We start from the raw sequence: 13,434 nt of genomic DNA on the forward strand, positions 1-13,434 counted from the left end.
GGCAGGGCTGGGGAGCTGAGCAGGTAGCCCTCACCATGCAGCCTTCCTGGGAGGGGGTGAGCGGCAGAGAAAGGGGGCTGGGGGACTCAGTGTTTGAGCAGGGAGGCTTCTCACTTCAGAACAGTGCCCAGCATGGCCAGGAGTGCCGGGCCAGAGCCGCCGGGGGGGCTCATTCCTGAGGGCTGGGGTACAGCAGATGTTGCTGCACCCTGGAGGAGGGAGGCAGATCCTCTCCTCCGTCCTGGCCCGGCTCAGCTGAACTGGGACCAAGACGTCGCGTGGGACTGAAGCCTGGTCCCTGGGGCTGGGTGGAAGAGACGACGAATGGCTCAGGAACTGGTCAGGAGCTGGCTGAGCTCTGCCCGGCGTGACTTGCGGCTCAGCAGGGTGCTCAGCGGCTCTCAGCACCACGCAGGATGCCTGGGTCTTGGCTGGGGGCCCTGGGTTGGTGCTGGCACTGCCGTGTCCCCAGACTGTCTCACTGGCTGTGGGGCGACCCACCCTTTCTCTGCGGCTGGCCGTGGCTGGTGTTGCTGGGAGCGATGGTGCAATGCGTGACCCCAAAGGACCAGAACTGACCCTGTGACAGCCCAGCTCAGAGCTTGGCTTTTGGGCGGTGCCCAGCCACCAGCACTGACCCAGGGCCCCCATCAGGATCACAGGCGCGTGGGGCTTGACCACATTGGGAAATGGTGGGGAAACTGAGCCCCATGAGTTGGCGGGAGCAGAGAGACGCTTCTGAAACTCAGAGGGCCAGAGAGGCTAAGGGGAGGAGATGCCGAGCCCATGGTGCTCTGAGCCGGGCTGGGGGTGGGCAGGCATTGAGCCCATGGTGCTCTGAGCCGGGCTGGGGGGGAACCGAGCCCATGGTGCTCTGAGCCGGGCTGGGGGTGGGCAGGCATTGAGCCCATGGTGCTCTGACCCGGGCTGGGGGGGAACCGAGCCCATGGTGCTCTGAGCCGGGCTGGGGGTGGGCAGGCATTGAGCCCATGGTGCTCTGACCCGGGCTGGGGGGGAACCGAGCCCATGGTGCTCTGAGCCGGGCTGGGGGTGGGCAGGCATTGAGCCCATGGTGCTCTGACCCGGGCTGGGGGGGAACCGAGCCCATGGTGCTCTGGCCCAGGCGGGGGAGCACTGAGCCCATGGCACTCTGACTCAGGCTGTGGGGGGGCACCGAGCTCATGGGGCTCTGGCCCAGGCTGGGGGGCACCGAGCCCTTCTGTGGATTCTGGTGTCAGGTTCCTAGCTGGGGGGAACCGGGGCCCACTGCGGGGAACATGGAGTGCAACGCCCCCCGCCCATGGGTACCTGGGCAGATCCGCCCCATGTGGGTCTGGCCAGGCTCCCAGCCGGCCAGTTCCCTTTGCATGCTGTGTGGAGCTGTGCAGCTGACAGGCCTGGCGGCCCTGGACTCTGAGACTCTGTTTCTGCCCAGCCCCAGCACGGCTCAGGAAGCAGCAGGGCACAGCCCTGCCCTTCTGCACCAACGTGCCTCCGCCTGGCCCTGCCTGTGGACCCCTTGGGGGCGAGGGGCCTGTGGCTGCCCACTGAGGCAGGGAGTGTCCTGGGAGTGTCCCTCAAAAGGCCGGTGAAGCAGAGTGCTGCCTAGGAGTCAACCCGAGGGGTTTGGGCAAGGTCGGACGAGGAGCCCTGGGCCACAGTAGGCAGAAGGGCACAGGGAGATGAGGGGTGGGCAGACCCGACCTGGCCTGCAAAAGGAGGCTGGCCCCTGTACTCCTGCTGCATCTCCCCCACAGGTCACTACGTTTACTTCGATGCCAGTGTGCTGGGGCCTGGGGGGAACGCGGCCCGGCTGCTGAGCGAGCACCTGCCAGCCACCACAGGCGCCTGTCTTCGGTTTTGGTACCACATGGACTTCCCAGAGCACTTCTGTGAGTGACGCCTACTGCCACAAGCCTGGGGCCTTCGCTCCCAGTGCTGGCATGGGGGGCTGGTGTGTGAGAGGCAAAGGGCTGGGGCCAGCTGTGGGCAGGGGATCCACAGTCATTGTGCTACTCCAGCTGGGGAGAGGCAGAGCAGGGAGTTGGGAAGGTCCCAAATGGGGCTAAATCCTGGGTGAGGGAATTATCCCAACAGACTGATGAAGCCATGAGCTGATGTCAGTGAAGCTGGGGGCTGGCCAGGCTGTTCTAGGCGCCCTGGGGCACTAATTGCGGAGAGGCCCCACCCTGTCAGTAAGAGCAGCTGCACAAGGGCTTAGGGGACTTGTGGGCAACATGGCCTGCCTAAGCTGGTCTACCTGGGCAGCGGGACTCGTCCCTGCCTGCTATCCTGGCCCAGGGGCTTCACCTGGGCCAGCCAGCTGAGCTGATGCAGTTGGGAATGGCAGCAGAGAGGGTGATGCTGCACAAGTCAGGTGCAGGGGTTGGAGCAGGAAGCCAGAACTCCTGGGTTCTAGTCCCAGCCCTGACACTCAATGGCTGTGGGACCCTGGCAAGTCACTGCCCTCCTTATGCTTCAGTTTCCCTCTCTGGTTCTGGAGAGGGTGCTCAGGTTTACCCTCCAATGTCTGAGCTGCACTGGGCCGTGTGAGTGGTGGGGTTAGTCCAGGCAAAGGCTGAGCTCTGGACTGCTGTCCCTGGCTGTCTGCATTGACCTCGGCCCCCGCTTCCATCTCTGGCCCAGACAGTGGCGAGCTGAGGGTGAAGCTGTACAGCATGGCGGGGGAACTAACAGTCTGGTGCGCCCAAGGGCACCAGGGCCAAGGCTGGCGGAACACGACCATCTCAGTGCAGAACACCGTGGAGTTCCAGGTAATGGTGGGGGACATGCCCAGAGGGAGGCAGGGAGCTGTCTGGAGCGAGTTGGCATGGCTCTGCCAGCAGATCTCGCGCCAATGCCCATGCAGTGCTCCCACTGCTGAGAGCCGGAGGGATGCAGAGACGCAGCCGGCAGGGAGGTGGAGCACTAGTGATGGAGGAGTCCACCTGTTAGCTCACCATGGGCAAGTCAGGCAGGTTGAGTGCTGGGGGCTTCCCTGGCCTGCAAGCGGGTGCTAAGCAGGGCAGGTGCAGGGCATCCTTGTTCTGCGAGCAGGCACCCGGCGCTAGGGCGAGCTGAGCGGGGCAGGCGCTGAGTGTCCCTGTTCTGCGAGTGGGCACCCGGGGCGAGCTGAGCGGGGCAGGCGTTGGGCGTCCCTGTTCTGTGAGTGGGCACCCCACCACTGGCCTTTCCCCTTTGAAATGTGGGTAGTGCACTCTGAGCCCAGGCCCAGCCAATCCACGGTGGGGAGTAAGAGCAAATACCACGTTGTGACAGACTTCCCTGGGGTGCAACCTGGAACTGGGACACCGCTGAGCCCTCTGGGCCCCCTCTCACACTGTGAGGCTGTGACAAGCCGCAGTCCTCTCCAGGACTTGCATTCACACAGCCATACACAAACAGGGACACACCCAGCTGCAGTTACATGGAGGCTTCTCTTAGCCACTCATGAACTAACAATGGAGAGGCTCCAGACAGTCCCCTTCAGCTCCTCAGCCAGGGACCTCAGAACTGTACTGTCCTGCCGTGGTCAAAAGCTTGACCAGTGTCTGTGGCGGTTCAATGATGAGACAGAACACAGCTTTATGCAAGCAAGCAGGCTGGTCAGCTGAGATGGGCTGTTCTGCCCCCCGCCTTCCACCTTCTCCTTTTATTATATTTCTCCCCCCTAAGCATTACACACTGCTACCGCAAAAAGATACACAAAGGAATGTATGACGTTGATTAATATACTTATTTACCATCCTTTATCTACTACAATCCTGGTTCTCAGGCCTTGAGCCCAGGCTAAGAAAGCTTCCCACAGTTGCTGTCCCAACAATCAAGTTCTCATGGTTCATATCTAGCCCTTGTCCTTGGATAGAGCAATGTGTGCATTGCTTCTACAGAACAGTCAGGGTGTGCCCTGCCTGCTTCCAGGTGGAATAGCTAAACATGAACCCTTCAAGTGTCAGTTTATTATCCAGTCCATCCCCTCCCTCAATGTGGAGAGGACATGCACAGGTTTTTATTAACTGAGCTAAGGTTTTTCATGCACTACACTCAAACCACTGTTTTTAGGTAAAATATAAAACAGATTTATTAACTGCAGATAGATAGATTTTAAGTGATTATAGTAATAACGTACAGATCAAAGTTGGTTACCTAAGGAATAAACAAAATCCCCCAATCTTTCCCCAGTCTTCCATACATAGGCTGGGCTTCCTTCTTTCCCTCCTGGGACCCCTCCCCACTTCAGTCCTTTGCTTTCCAGATGTCTTTTCAGGTGTTGAGTTGCGGGAGGAGTGAGGCCAAATGGTGATGTCATTTCCCCCTTTTATAATTTCTTCCGCGTGGAGGGAACGTCTTTGTTCCAAACCAAGTCCCCAGGTATAGTTTGTGGAAAACTACAGGCACAAGATGGAGTCCAGCATCATAGGATCTAGTCACATGTCCCTGCGTGCTTCCAGGAGTCATGGCCGGGGCCATTACCCCTGGTCTGGCTGGAAAGTTCGCAGGAAAGATCCTTAGGTGAGGCTGCCCATTGTTTTCACTGATGGGCCGTTACCTTGAGTAGGTAATTCACAACATGCTGGCTAGGCTGGATGTAAGCTAACTTGTGGGAGTTATCCAGGAGCAAATACATTTGAGACTCAGGTCCATAGTCAATGTTCATAACTCCAGATACAACACTGATACCTGCACACAAATAGGATCATCATATGCAGCAAATGTAACTTTTCCATTGACACCTCCCATGACAGGTTTTGTAGAAGATGCATCATAATTATACCATAAGCATATCCCTGTGGTGAATACGGAGCACAGAGTGTCACACACGTGTCTGTGCGTTTGTGACGTAGGGGCCCTGGGGCTGTTGGATGCTGCCCATGCAGCTGGTTGGCAGCACCAGCTCAGATGCCCCAGTGAAAATAACCCAATGGACCCAACCTGCCCCCCACCCTGAGCAGGTTGGGTTCAGTTCCTTGCCAAGGCTGTTTGTCTTTAGCTCCAGTCACAAGGTGCCATTGGCTTGGGGGGGAGTGGGCTCTCTCCAACCTGCAGTCAGGCCTTTGACTCCCCCCTTCCCTGCTCTTCTGGCTGGGTGCCGCCCCAGCATCCCTTCCTCTGGAGTGCCCGCCAGTGCTGGGGGCTGAGCAGCGAGGGTAGCACCTCCCTGCAAGCATCATTCTGGCTCCTTGCCAGAGCTGGGACACCTGTTCTCCCATCCGCCTTCCCTGGGTATTGAGCTTGGCTGTGCTGGGGCTCAGGCAGGATTCCCGCTCACCCTGCAGATTGTCTTTGAAGTGACCAATGGCGTGTGGCCTGCCGGGGGGACCATCGCCCTGGACGATATCATGTACCATGCTGGAGAGGGCTGTAATGGAGACGGTTTGGGCCAGATGGAAGGTGAGGTCGATTCCAACCAAGCCAGAGGTCAGAGCAGCTGTGCCTTTAGCAAGGCATAACTGCAGAGCACCCCCATTCCCCACTTATCTGTGAGCCCCATGGCACAGCCCCCTTTGCACAGGGCAGGGTGTGGCAGGGAGCTGTGGTACAGAAATGAGTCACCCGACTCTGTACAGGGAATTAGCGGTGGCGCTGGGCATAGGACCCAGGAGTCCTGACTCCCTGCCCCTTTGCCTTCAGCACAAGAACATCCCTTTCCTCTTCTGCTTGTATGCTGGCCCGCCTGGAGCTCTCGCCCTGGGCCCGCAGGGGTGGGCTACTCTCTCCTGCTGCAGCCTGCCCCCTTCCTGACACCTCTGGGGAAGGCCATGTGTGGAGAGAGAGAGAGTGCTGGGGGCTGGAAGAGGAGAGACTGAATGCTCTTCTGGGCCTGCTCTGCCAATGCTGGCAGGGACCCAGTAGGGGAAGTGGGGCTCCCTGGGCAGTCAGGGAGGGGGACACGCACACTGGTGCTGGTCTTCTGGGTGAGCTGGAAAAGCAAGGCCAGCAGCCAGGGGAGAACAGGAAATGCTACCTGCTCCAGAGGTAGGGGAGGAGGGCCCTGGGCTGGAGCTAGTTCCTGCTCCCCATGAGGGCCCCTCAGGAGCAGGCCTGTGGGTGAGGACACTGTTGGGGAACCTGAAGGGTTAATGCATGCAGTGATAGTTACTACTGCCTTAGGCCACTCCTCTACCCTTGTGCTCTCAGGAGAGCTCCTAGTCAGGCAGTGCTGGGGCTTAGTCGTGTGCTAGGCAGATGCATGCCCTGCCAGGTGCTAGGAAGGGTTGGGAGATGAGTAGCATGGACCACATATTGCAGATTGAGCCCCTGAAGCCAGGTGCTGGGGCCTAGCTGAGACCTGACCTAGCTCACATCACTGGTGGCGATGGTGCATAGCAGTCATCTTCCATTGTGCTCAGCACTTGCTTCTGATTGCAGATGGGAAACCTGCCGAGGGCTCTGTGGCAGCAATGGTGATTGGCATTCTCCTGGCCACTGTATTCCTGCTCCTAATAACTTTGAGCATATGCTATTGGCTGAAGAGGAGGGTGTCAGCAGGCAGGAGGCCAGAGGAGAGAGGCACCAGCCAAGGCTTTGACAACATCACTTTTAGAGATGTAAGGAACTGCAGCTCACTCTGCCTGGGCTTGGGGGGTGGGAGTTAGACTAGGGGCTTTGCTTATTTGTCCAGCTGCTGTCTTCAGAGCTTGAGCATCAGAGTCAAAAATGACTGAATAGGAGGGTGACGGGGAAGACAGAAAATATGAATGACTGACCACTGCCAGTCTAAATCCCTCTCCCCCCCTCTCCGACAATGCCAGCTCCCACAGCCCTATACGTACACTCACCCTTTCTTTGGCCTTTTTTATCCCTGCAGGACTAAAAACTGCTTGTGCTGCAAGTTCACCAGCATCACGATTTGTACTCCTGAGGGCATTCCACACCCAAAACATTAAAAATTCTGTGCACAATATTTTAAAATTCTGCAAAATTCTGTAAATTTTATTTGTCAAATAAATGTGGGACAGACTCAGTGGTGAACCTGCACCCAACCCTGACACAGCACAAGGACTGGGCCTGTCCCAGAAACACCCCAGGGCCCTGCCCATCTGTGCCAAGTTCACCAGGTGCGGGCTGGCAGGCTCAGCAATGCAGGATCCAAGTGTGGGGCAATCTGAGGGGGAGCTCGGGGGGAGAGAATCTGGATGCACAGGGGCTTGTTGAGGGGTTCTGGGTGCAATGATAATGGGACTTTGCAGGGGGGTCCAGGTAAAGTTGGTTGGGGTTCAGAGGGGGAGGTCTGGACATGGGGGGGGGGAATAGAGATTGGCAGGGGGTGTCTCAGTGTGGGGGCCTTAGTGTATGTGTGGGGGGGGAAAGTGTATCCATGTGCAGCTGGTTGGGACTCGGTAGGGTGGGGATCCGGGTGCAGGTGGCTTGTCAGGGTGGTCCAGGTACAAGGAGAGTGGGATTCGTCAGGGGTAGTTCTGGGTGCAGGGTGAGGCTCATCAGGAGGGTCTGGGTATGAGGGGAGTCTGGTTGCACCAGGGTTAGGTGGATGGGGGGAGCAGTTCCCTGTACAGTGATTTCTCCCTCCTGCAGCTGAGGAGTGATGGGTGTAGGAAGCAGGGGGGGGGGGCACGGAGGAGAGAGTATTCAAAGCTTTCTACAGCCAGGGAAGAAATCTGGGGGGGGGGGTCTGATCCAACCCCGGATGCCGTGCAGGGAAGAGGAAGTCCCGTCCTCCCCAGCCCAGCTGGGACGAGCACCTGAGCCTGGTGCAGGGTAGAAGCCACAAGTCAGGTCTTCTCCAGGCCCGGCCCCTGCCCCAGAGTGATTTGCCTCTCAGCTAACTGCCCTGGACACCTGAAACATACTGCTGGCAAAGGTTGTACGACCGCTCTTGTGGCTTCCCTCTACTTCCCTATCAGAAAGTCATTTTTCTGTAGGGAAGCTAAGAAATCTGCAGGGGACATAAATTCTGTGCATGCGCATTGGTGCAGAATTCCCCAAGGAGTAACGTTGTGTGGCTTATCAGCTTTGGCCCTGTGCAGCAATACAGCAGCCAACAAACACGGCGGAAGATTGCACAAGACCCCACCCTGACTGCTGGCCACAGGACAGCTGTGAACTCCTCAAACCCTCCTTTTTAGAGTAGAGCAGGAGGTGGTAGTGGACACCGCAACCATCGGTGCTGCTTGATGTTCTTCACCCCCATAGTACAAGGGGTACCGAAGCAGAGGCTGGCTCTTCCCTTTTCCTCCCCTCCATGAGCTGGTTGGGAGGGAATAGTCATACACGTCAATAGACTGGTTGTAATTAGCTTAGGCCCAATTCCTGTTCACCTTTAATTCCAGGACAGGGTCACTATAACTCCACTACCTGCGGATGGGGAAGCAGAACCAGGTATGAGCCTCCCACAGTAGGCAGCTGTTCGTACTGTAGCTGCACATACAGAATGAAAGGTGTGTTCTGCAAGGCTTCATACTCCTCCGGCAACACTGGGCTCAACTTTCAGTTCCAAGGCTACTCTTGAAACGCTTTTGGCCACTGACTAAAATGGAAGCTTTAGCTGAGACAAACAAGGTCAGCTGGAGGGAGGAATACAAGCCCCTTTTTGAACAGATCCTGTATCACTGAACTTCCTGGAACACATTCAAGAGAGTCCATCAGTGCTGTCATATTCTTGCAGTTTCCCCATATAGTATTGCCTTTTCCATATGAAGATCAAGATTACTGCAAGATTATTTGATTTTATCTAAAATAAAATGAATTCTATAAAAGTCGGATTTCTGAAGACTGTGTAACTTAGTCTGTGTTTCAGTCCGTTCCGCATAATTGTCTGTGGTCACAGATTTTAGTTGCAGCACTGCCTCCAAATACAACCCAGCTAAGTGGGTATACTCAGAGGTCCGAATGTGTAGAATCTTGAATGTCTCCATTAACTATTTAAACCCGTAAGTGCTGCAGCATCTTGACCATTGTAGCAATACAGGAGTCCAAGTGCAAAATCCTTTGTGTTTCTCTAGCCAAGCAGCACTGTCAGAAGACAGAAATTCTCCAAGACCAGCAGATCCAGAAGGCTTTCATGATTTCATGAAGGCTCTGCATATAGCTTGAGCAAAGCTGTAGCAATGTCTTCCTTGTAACCATTTGCAACTTCAGTGTTGTGGCCCTCATACAAATAACTCAGGAGGAATCGTTTGCACTTAGTCATCTTCTCCTGATCCTCTTAGGCCAGCTGGTTTAAATCAGCATAATTGTAAAGAGGTGGATGAGCCGTATGAACGAAGAGGAAGTAGGCAAAAGGATGGGGTAGAGAGCGATCAGCTCCTGGACATCAAGTTGGTCGCTTCTGAAGAGTTCTTTTGTTTCTAGGAACTGAAACTGTGCAAAGTATATAAAACCTGCTTGCTGCAAGATTCGTTTGTACATTACCTGAAATTTCTCTTTTGGAATGTTCATAGAAGATTAGGGTTGGAAGAGATCTCGGGAGGTCATCTAGTGCAACCCCCTGCTCAAGGCAGGACCAACACCAACTAAATCATCCCAGCCAGGGCTTTGTCAAGTCAGGCCTTAGAAAAACTTTTAAGGATGGAGATTCCACCACCTCCCTGGGTAACCCATTCCAGTGCTTCACCACCCTCCTCGTGAAAAAGTTTTTCCTAATATCCAACCTAAACCTCCCCCACTGCAACTTGAACATTGCTCCTTGTTCTGTCATTTGCCACCACTGAGAACAGCCGAACTCCATCCTCATTGGAACCCCCCTTCACGTAGTTGAAGGATGCTATCAAATCTCCCCTCACTCTTCTCTTCCGCAAACTAAAGCAGCCCAGTTCCCTCAGCCTCTCCTCATAAGTCACGTGCCCCAGACCCCTAATTATTTTCATTGCCTCTCCAATTTGTCTACATCATTTCCTGTAGCGGGGGTCCCAAAAATGGACGCAATACTCCAGATGTGGCCTCACCAGTGCTGAATACAGCAGAATAATCACTTCCCTCGAGCTGCTGGCAATGCTCCTACTAATGCAGCCCAATATGCCAGTAGCCTTCTTAGCAACAAGGGCACATTGCTGACTCATATCCAGCTTCTCATCCACTGTAATCCCCAGGTCCTTTTCTGCAGAACTGCCGCTTAGCCAGTTGGTCCCCAGCCTGTAGCAGTACATGGGATTCTTCCAACTTAAGTGCAAGACTCTGCACTTGTCCTCATTGAACCTCATCAGATTCTTTCAGCCCAATCCTCCAATTTGTCTAGGTCATGCTGGACCCTATCCCTACCCTCCAGCATATCTACCTCTCCTCCCAGCTTAGTGTCATCTGCAAATTTATGGAGGGTGCAATCCATCCCACCATCCAGATCATTAATGAAGATGTTGAACACCACCAGCCCCAGGACTGACCCCTGGGGCACTCTGCTTGATACCGGCTGCCAACTAAACATTGAGCCGTTGATCACTACCCATTGAGCCCAGTGATCTAGTCAGCTTTCTATCCACCTTACAATCCATTCATCCAATACATACTTTTTTAATTTGCTGGGGGGAGGGATAGCTCAGCGGTTTGAGCATTGGCCTGCTAAACCCAGAGTTGTGAGTTCAATCCTTGAGGGGGCCATTTAGGGATCTGGGGCAAAAATTGGGGATTGGTCCTGCTTTGAGCAGGGGGTTGGACTAGATGACCTCCTGAGGTTCCTTCCAACCCTGATATTCTATGAAAGAATACTGTGGGAGATATATTGACTTTAGCAAAGCTTTTGATACTATCACATCCACCGCTTTCCCCATATCCACAGAGCCAATTATAGAAGGCAATCAGGTTGGTCAGGCATGACTTGCCCTTGGTGAATCCATGTTGACTGTTCCTGATCACCTTCCTATCCTCCAAGTTCTTCAAAATGGATTCCCTGAAGACCTGCTGCATGATTTTTCCAGGGACTCAGGTGATGCTGACTGGTCTGTAGTTCTCTGGATTCTCCTTCTTCCCTTTTTAAAAGATGGGCACTATATTTGCCTTTTTCCAATTGTCTTCAGCTTTTTCCAATTGTCTGGGACCTCCTCCGATCGCCAAGAGTTTTCAGAAATAATGACCAATGGCTCTGCAATCACATCCGCCAACTCCCTCTGCACCCTCATATGCATTGCATCTAGCCCCATGGACTTGTTCACGTCCAGCTTTCCTAAATAGTCCTTAACCTGTTCTTTCACCACTGAGGGCTGCTCACCTCCTCCCCATACTGTGCTACCCAGTGCAGCAGGCTGGGAGCTGACCTGGTCTGTGAAGACTGAGGCAAAAACAAAAGCATGGAGTACTTCAGCTTTTTCCACATCATCTGTCACTAGGATGCCTCCCCCATTCAGTAAGGGTCCCACAATTTCCCTGACCACCTTCTTGTTGCTAACATACTTGTAGAAACCCTTCTTGTTACTCTTAACATCTCTTGCTAGCTGCAACTCCAATTGTGCTGCATGCTTGAGCAATATTTTTATACTCCTCCCTTGTCACCTGTCCAAGTTTCCACTTCTTGTAAGCTTCCTTTTTGTGTTTAAGCTCACTGAAGCTTTCTCTGTTAAGCCAAACTGGTTGCTTGCCATATTTGCTATTCTTTCTGCACATCAGGTTGGTTTGTTCCTGCACCCCCAATAAGGCTTCTTTAAAATACAGCCAGCTCTCCTGGACTCCTTTCCCCCTGATATTAGCTTCCCAGGGGATCCTGCCCATCAGTTCCCTGAGGGAGTCAAAGTCTGCTTTTCTGAAGTCCAGGGTCCGTATTCTGCTGCTTTCCTTTCTTCCTTGTGTCAGGATCCTGAACTCTACTATCTCATGGTAACTACTGCCAGATTTGCCACCCACTTCTACTTCTCCTACCAATTCTTCCCAGTTTGTGAGGAGCAGGTCAAGAGGCGCACGGCCCCTAGTCGGTTCCTCCAGCACTTTCCAAAAACTTCCTGGATTGTCTGTGCATGGCTGTTGCTACGCTGGGCAACACAACATGGGGAGTAGGTGGCCAGCCCTCTGTGGAGAAAGAAGTGGTTTGGGACTATTTAGAAAAGCTGGACGTGCACAAGTCCATGGGGCCGGATGCGTTGCATCCGAGAATGCTAAAGGAATTGGCGGCTGTGATTGCAGAGCCATTGGCCATTATCTTTGAAAACTCGTGGCAAATGGGGGAAGTCCCAGATGACTGGAAAAAGGCTAATGTAGTGCCAATCTTTAAAAAAGGGAAGGAGGAGGATCCTGGGAACTACAGGCCAGTCAGCCTCACCTCAGTCCCTTGAGCAGGTCCTCAAGGAATCAATTCTGAAGCACTTACACGAGAGGAAAGTGATCAGGAACAGTCAGCATAGATTCACCAAGGGAAAGTCATGCCTGACTAATCTAATTGCCTTCTATGATGAGATTACTGGTTCTGTGGATGAAGGGAAAGCAGTGGATGTATTGTTTCTTGACTTTAGCAAAGCTTTTGACATGGTCTCCCACAGTATTCTTGTCAGCAAGTTAAAGAAGCATGGGCTGGATGAATGCACTATAAGGTGGGTAGAAAGTTGGCTAGATTGTTCGGCTCAACGGGTAGTGATCAACAGCTCCATGTCTAGTTGGCAGCCGGTATCAAGTAGAGTGCCCCAAGAGTCGGTCCTGGGGCTGGTTTTGTTCAATATCTTCATAAATGATCTGGACGATGGTGTGGATTGCACTCTCAGCAAATTTGCGGATGATACTAAACTAGGAGGAGTGGTAGATACAGTGGCAGGTAGGGATAGGATACAGAGGGACCTAGACAAATTGGAGGATTGGGCCAAAAGAAATCTGATGAGGTTCAACAAAGATAAGTGCAGGGTCCTGCACTTAGGATGGAAGAATCCAATGCACCGCTACGGACTAGGGACTGAATGGCTAGGCAGCAGTTCTGCGGAAAAGGACCTAGGGGTGACAGTGGACGAGAAGCTGGATATGAGTCAACAGTGTGCCCTTGTTGCCAAGAAGGCCAATGGCATTTTGGGATGTATAAGTAGGGGCATAGCCAGCAGATTGAGGGACGTGATCGTTCCCCTCTATTCGACATTGGTGAGGCCTCATCTGGAGTAGTATGTCCAGTTTTGGGCCCCACACTACAAGAAGGGTCTGGATAAATTGGAGAGAGTCCAGCAAAGGGCAACAAAAATGATTAGGGGTCTGGAACACATGACTTTGAGGAGAGGCTGAGGGAACTGGGATTGTTTAGTCTACAGCAGAGAAGAATTAGGGGGGATTTGATAGCTGCTTTCAACTATCTGAAAGGGCATTCCAAAGAGGATGGTTCTAGACTATTCTCAGTGGTAGAAGATGACAGGACAAGGAGTAATGGTCTCAAGTTGCAGTGGGGGAGGTTTAGTTTGGATATTAGGAAAAACTTTTTCACTAGGAGGGTGTGAAACACTGGAATGCATTACCTAGGGAGGTGGTGGAATCTGCTTCCTTAGAAGTTTTTAAGGTGAGGCTTGACAAAGCCCTGGCTTGGTG

The 13,434-nt window shown here is 53.7% G+C and overlaps 1 protein-coding gene across 1 annotated transcript in view; it reads left to right on the forward strand.

The window, feature by feature from the left end:
• Positions 1-6,814, forward strand: part of MAMDC4 (MAM domain containing 4) — a 42,658-nt gene extending 35,844 nt beyond the window's left edge. The window contains exons 25-29 of the mRNA XM_078849130.1: positions 1,758-1,892; positions 2,647-2,774; positions 5,277-5,391; positions 6,370-6,548; positions 6,809-6,814. Of these exons, the coding sequence (XP_078705256.1) occupies positions 1,758-1,892; positions 2,647-2,774; positions 5,277-5,391; positions 6,370-6,548; positions 6,809-6,814 (563 nt within the window). The remainder of the gene's footprint in view (positions 1-1,757; positions 1,893-2,646; positions 2,775-5,276; positions 5,392-6,369; positions 6,549-6,808) is intronic.
• The last annotated feature ends 6,620 nt before the right edge of the window (positions 6,815-13,434 follow it).

The sequence above is a fragment of the Lepidochelys kempii genome, chromosome 16, assembly GCF_965140285.1.
Source record: "Lepidochelys kempii isolate rLepKem1 chromosome 16, rLepKem1.hap1, whole genome shotgun sequence".
Classification (NCBI taxonomy): Eukaryota; Metazoa; Chordata; order Testudines; family Cheloniidae; genus Lepidochelys; species Lepidochelys kempii.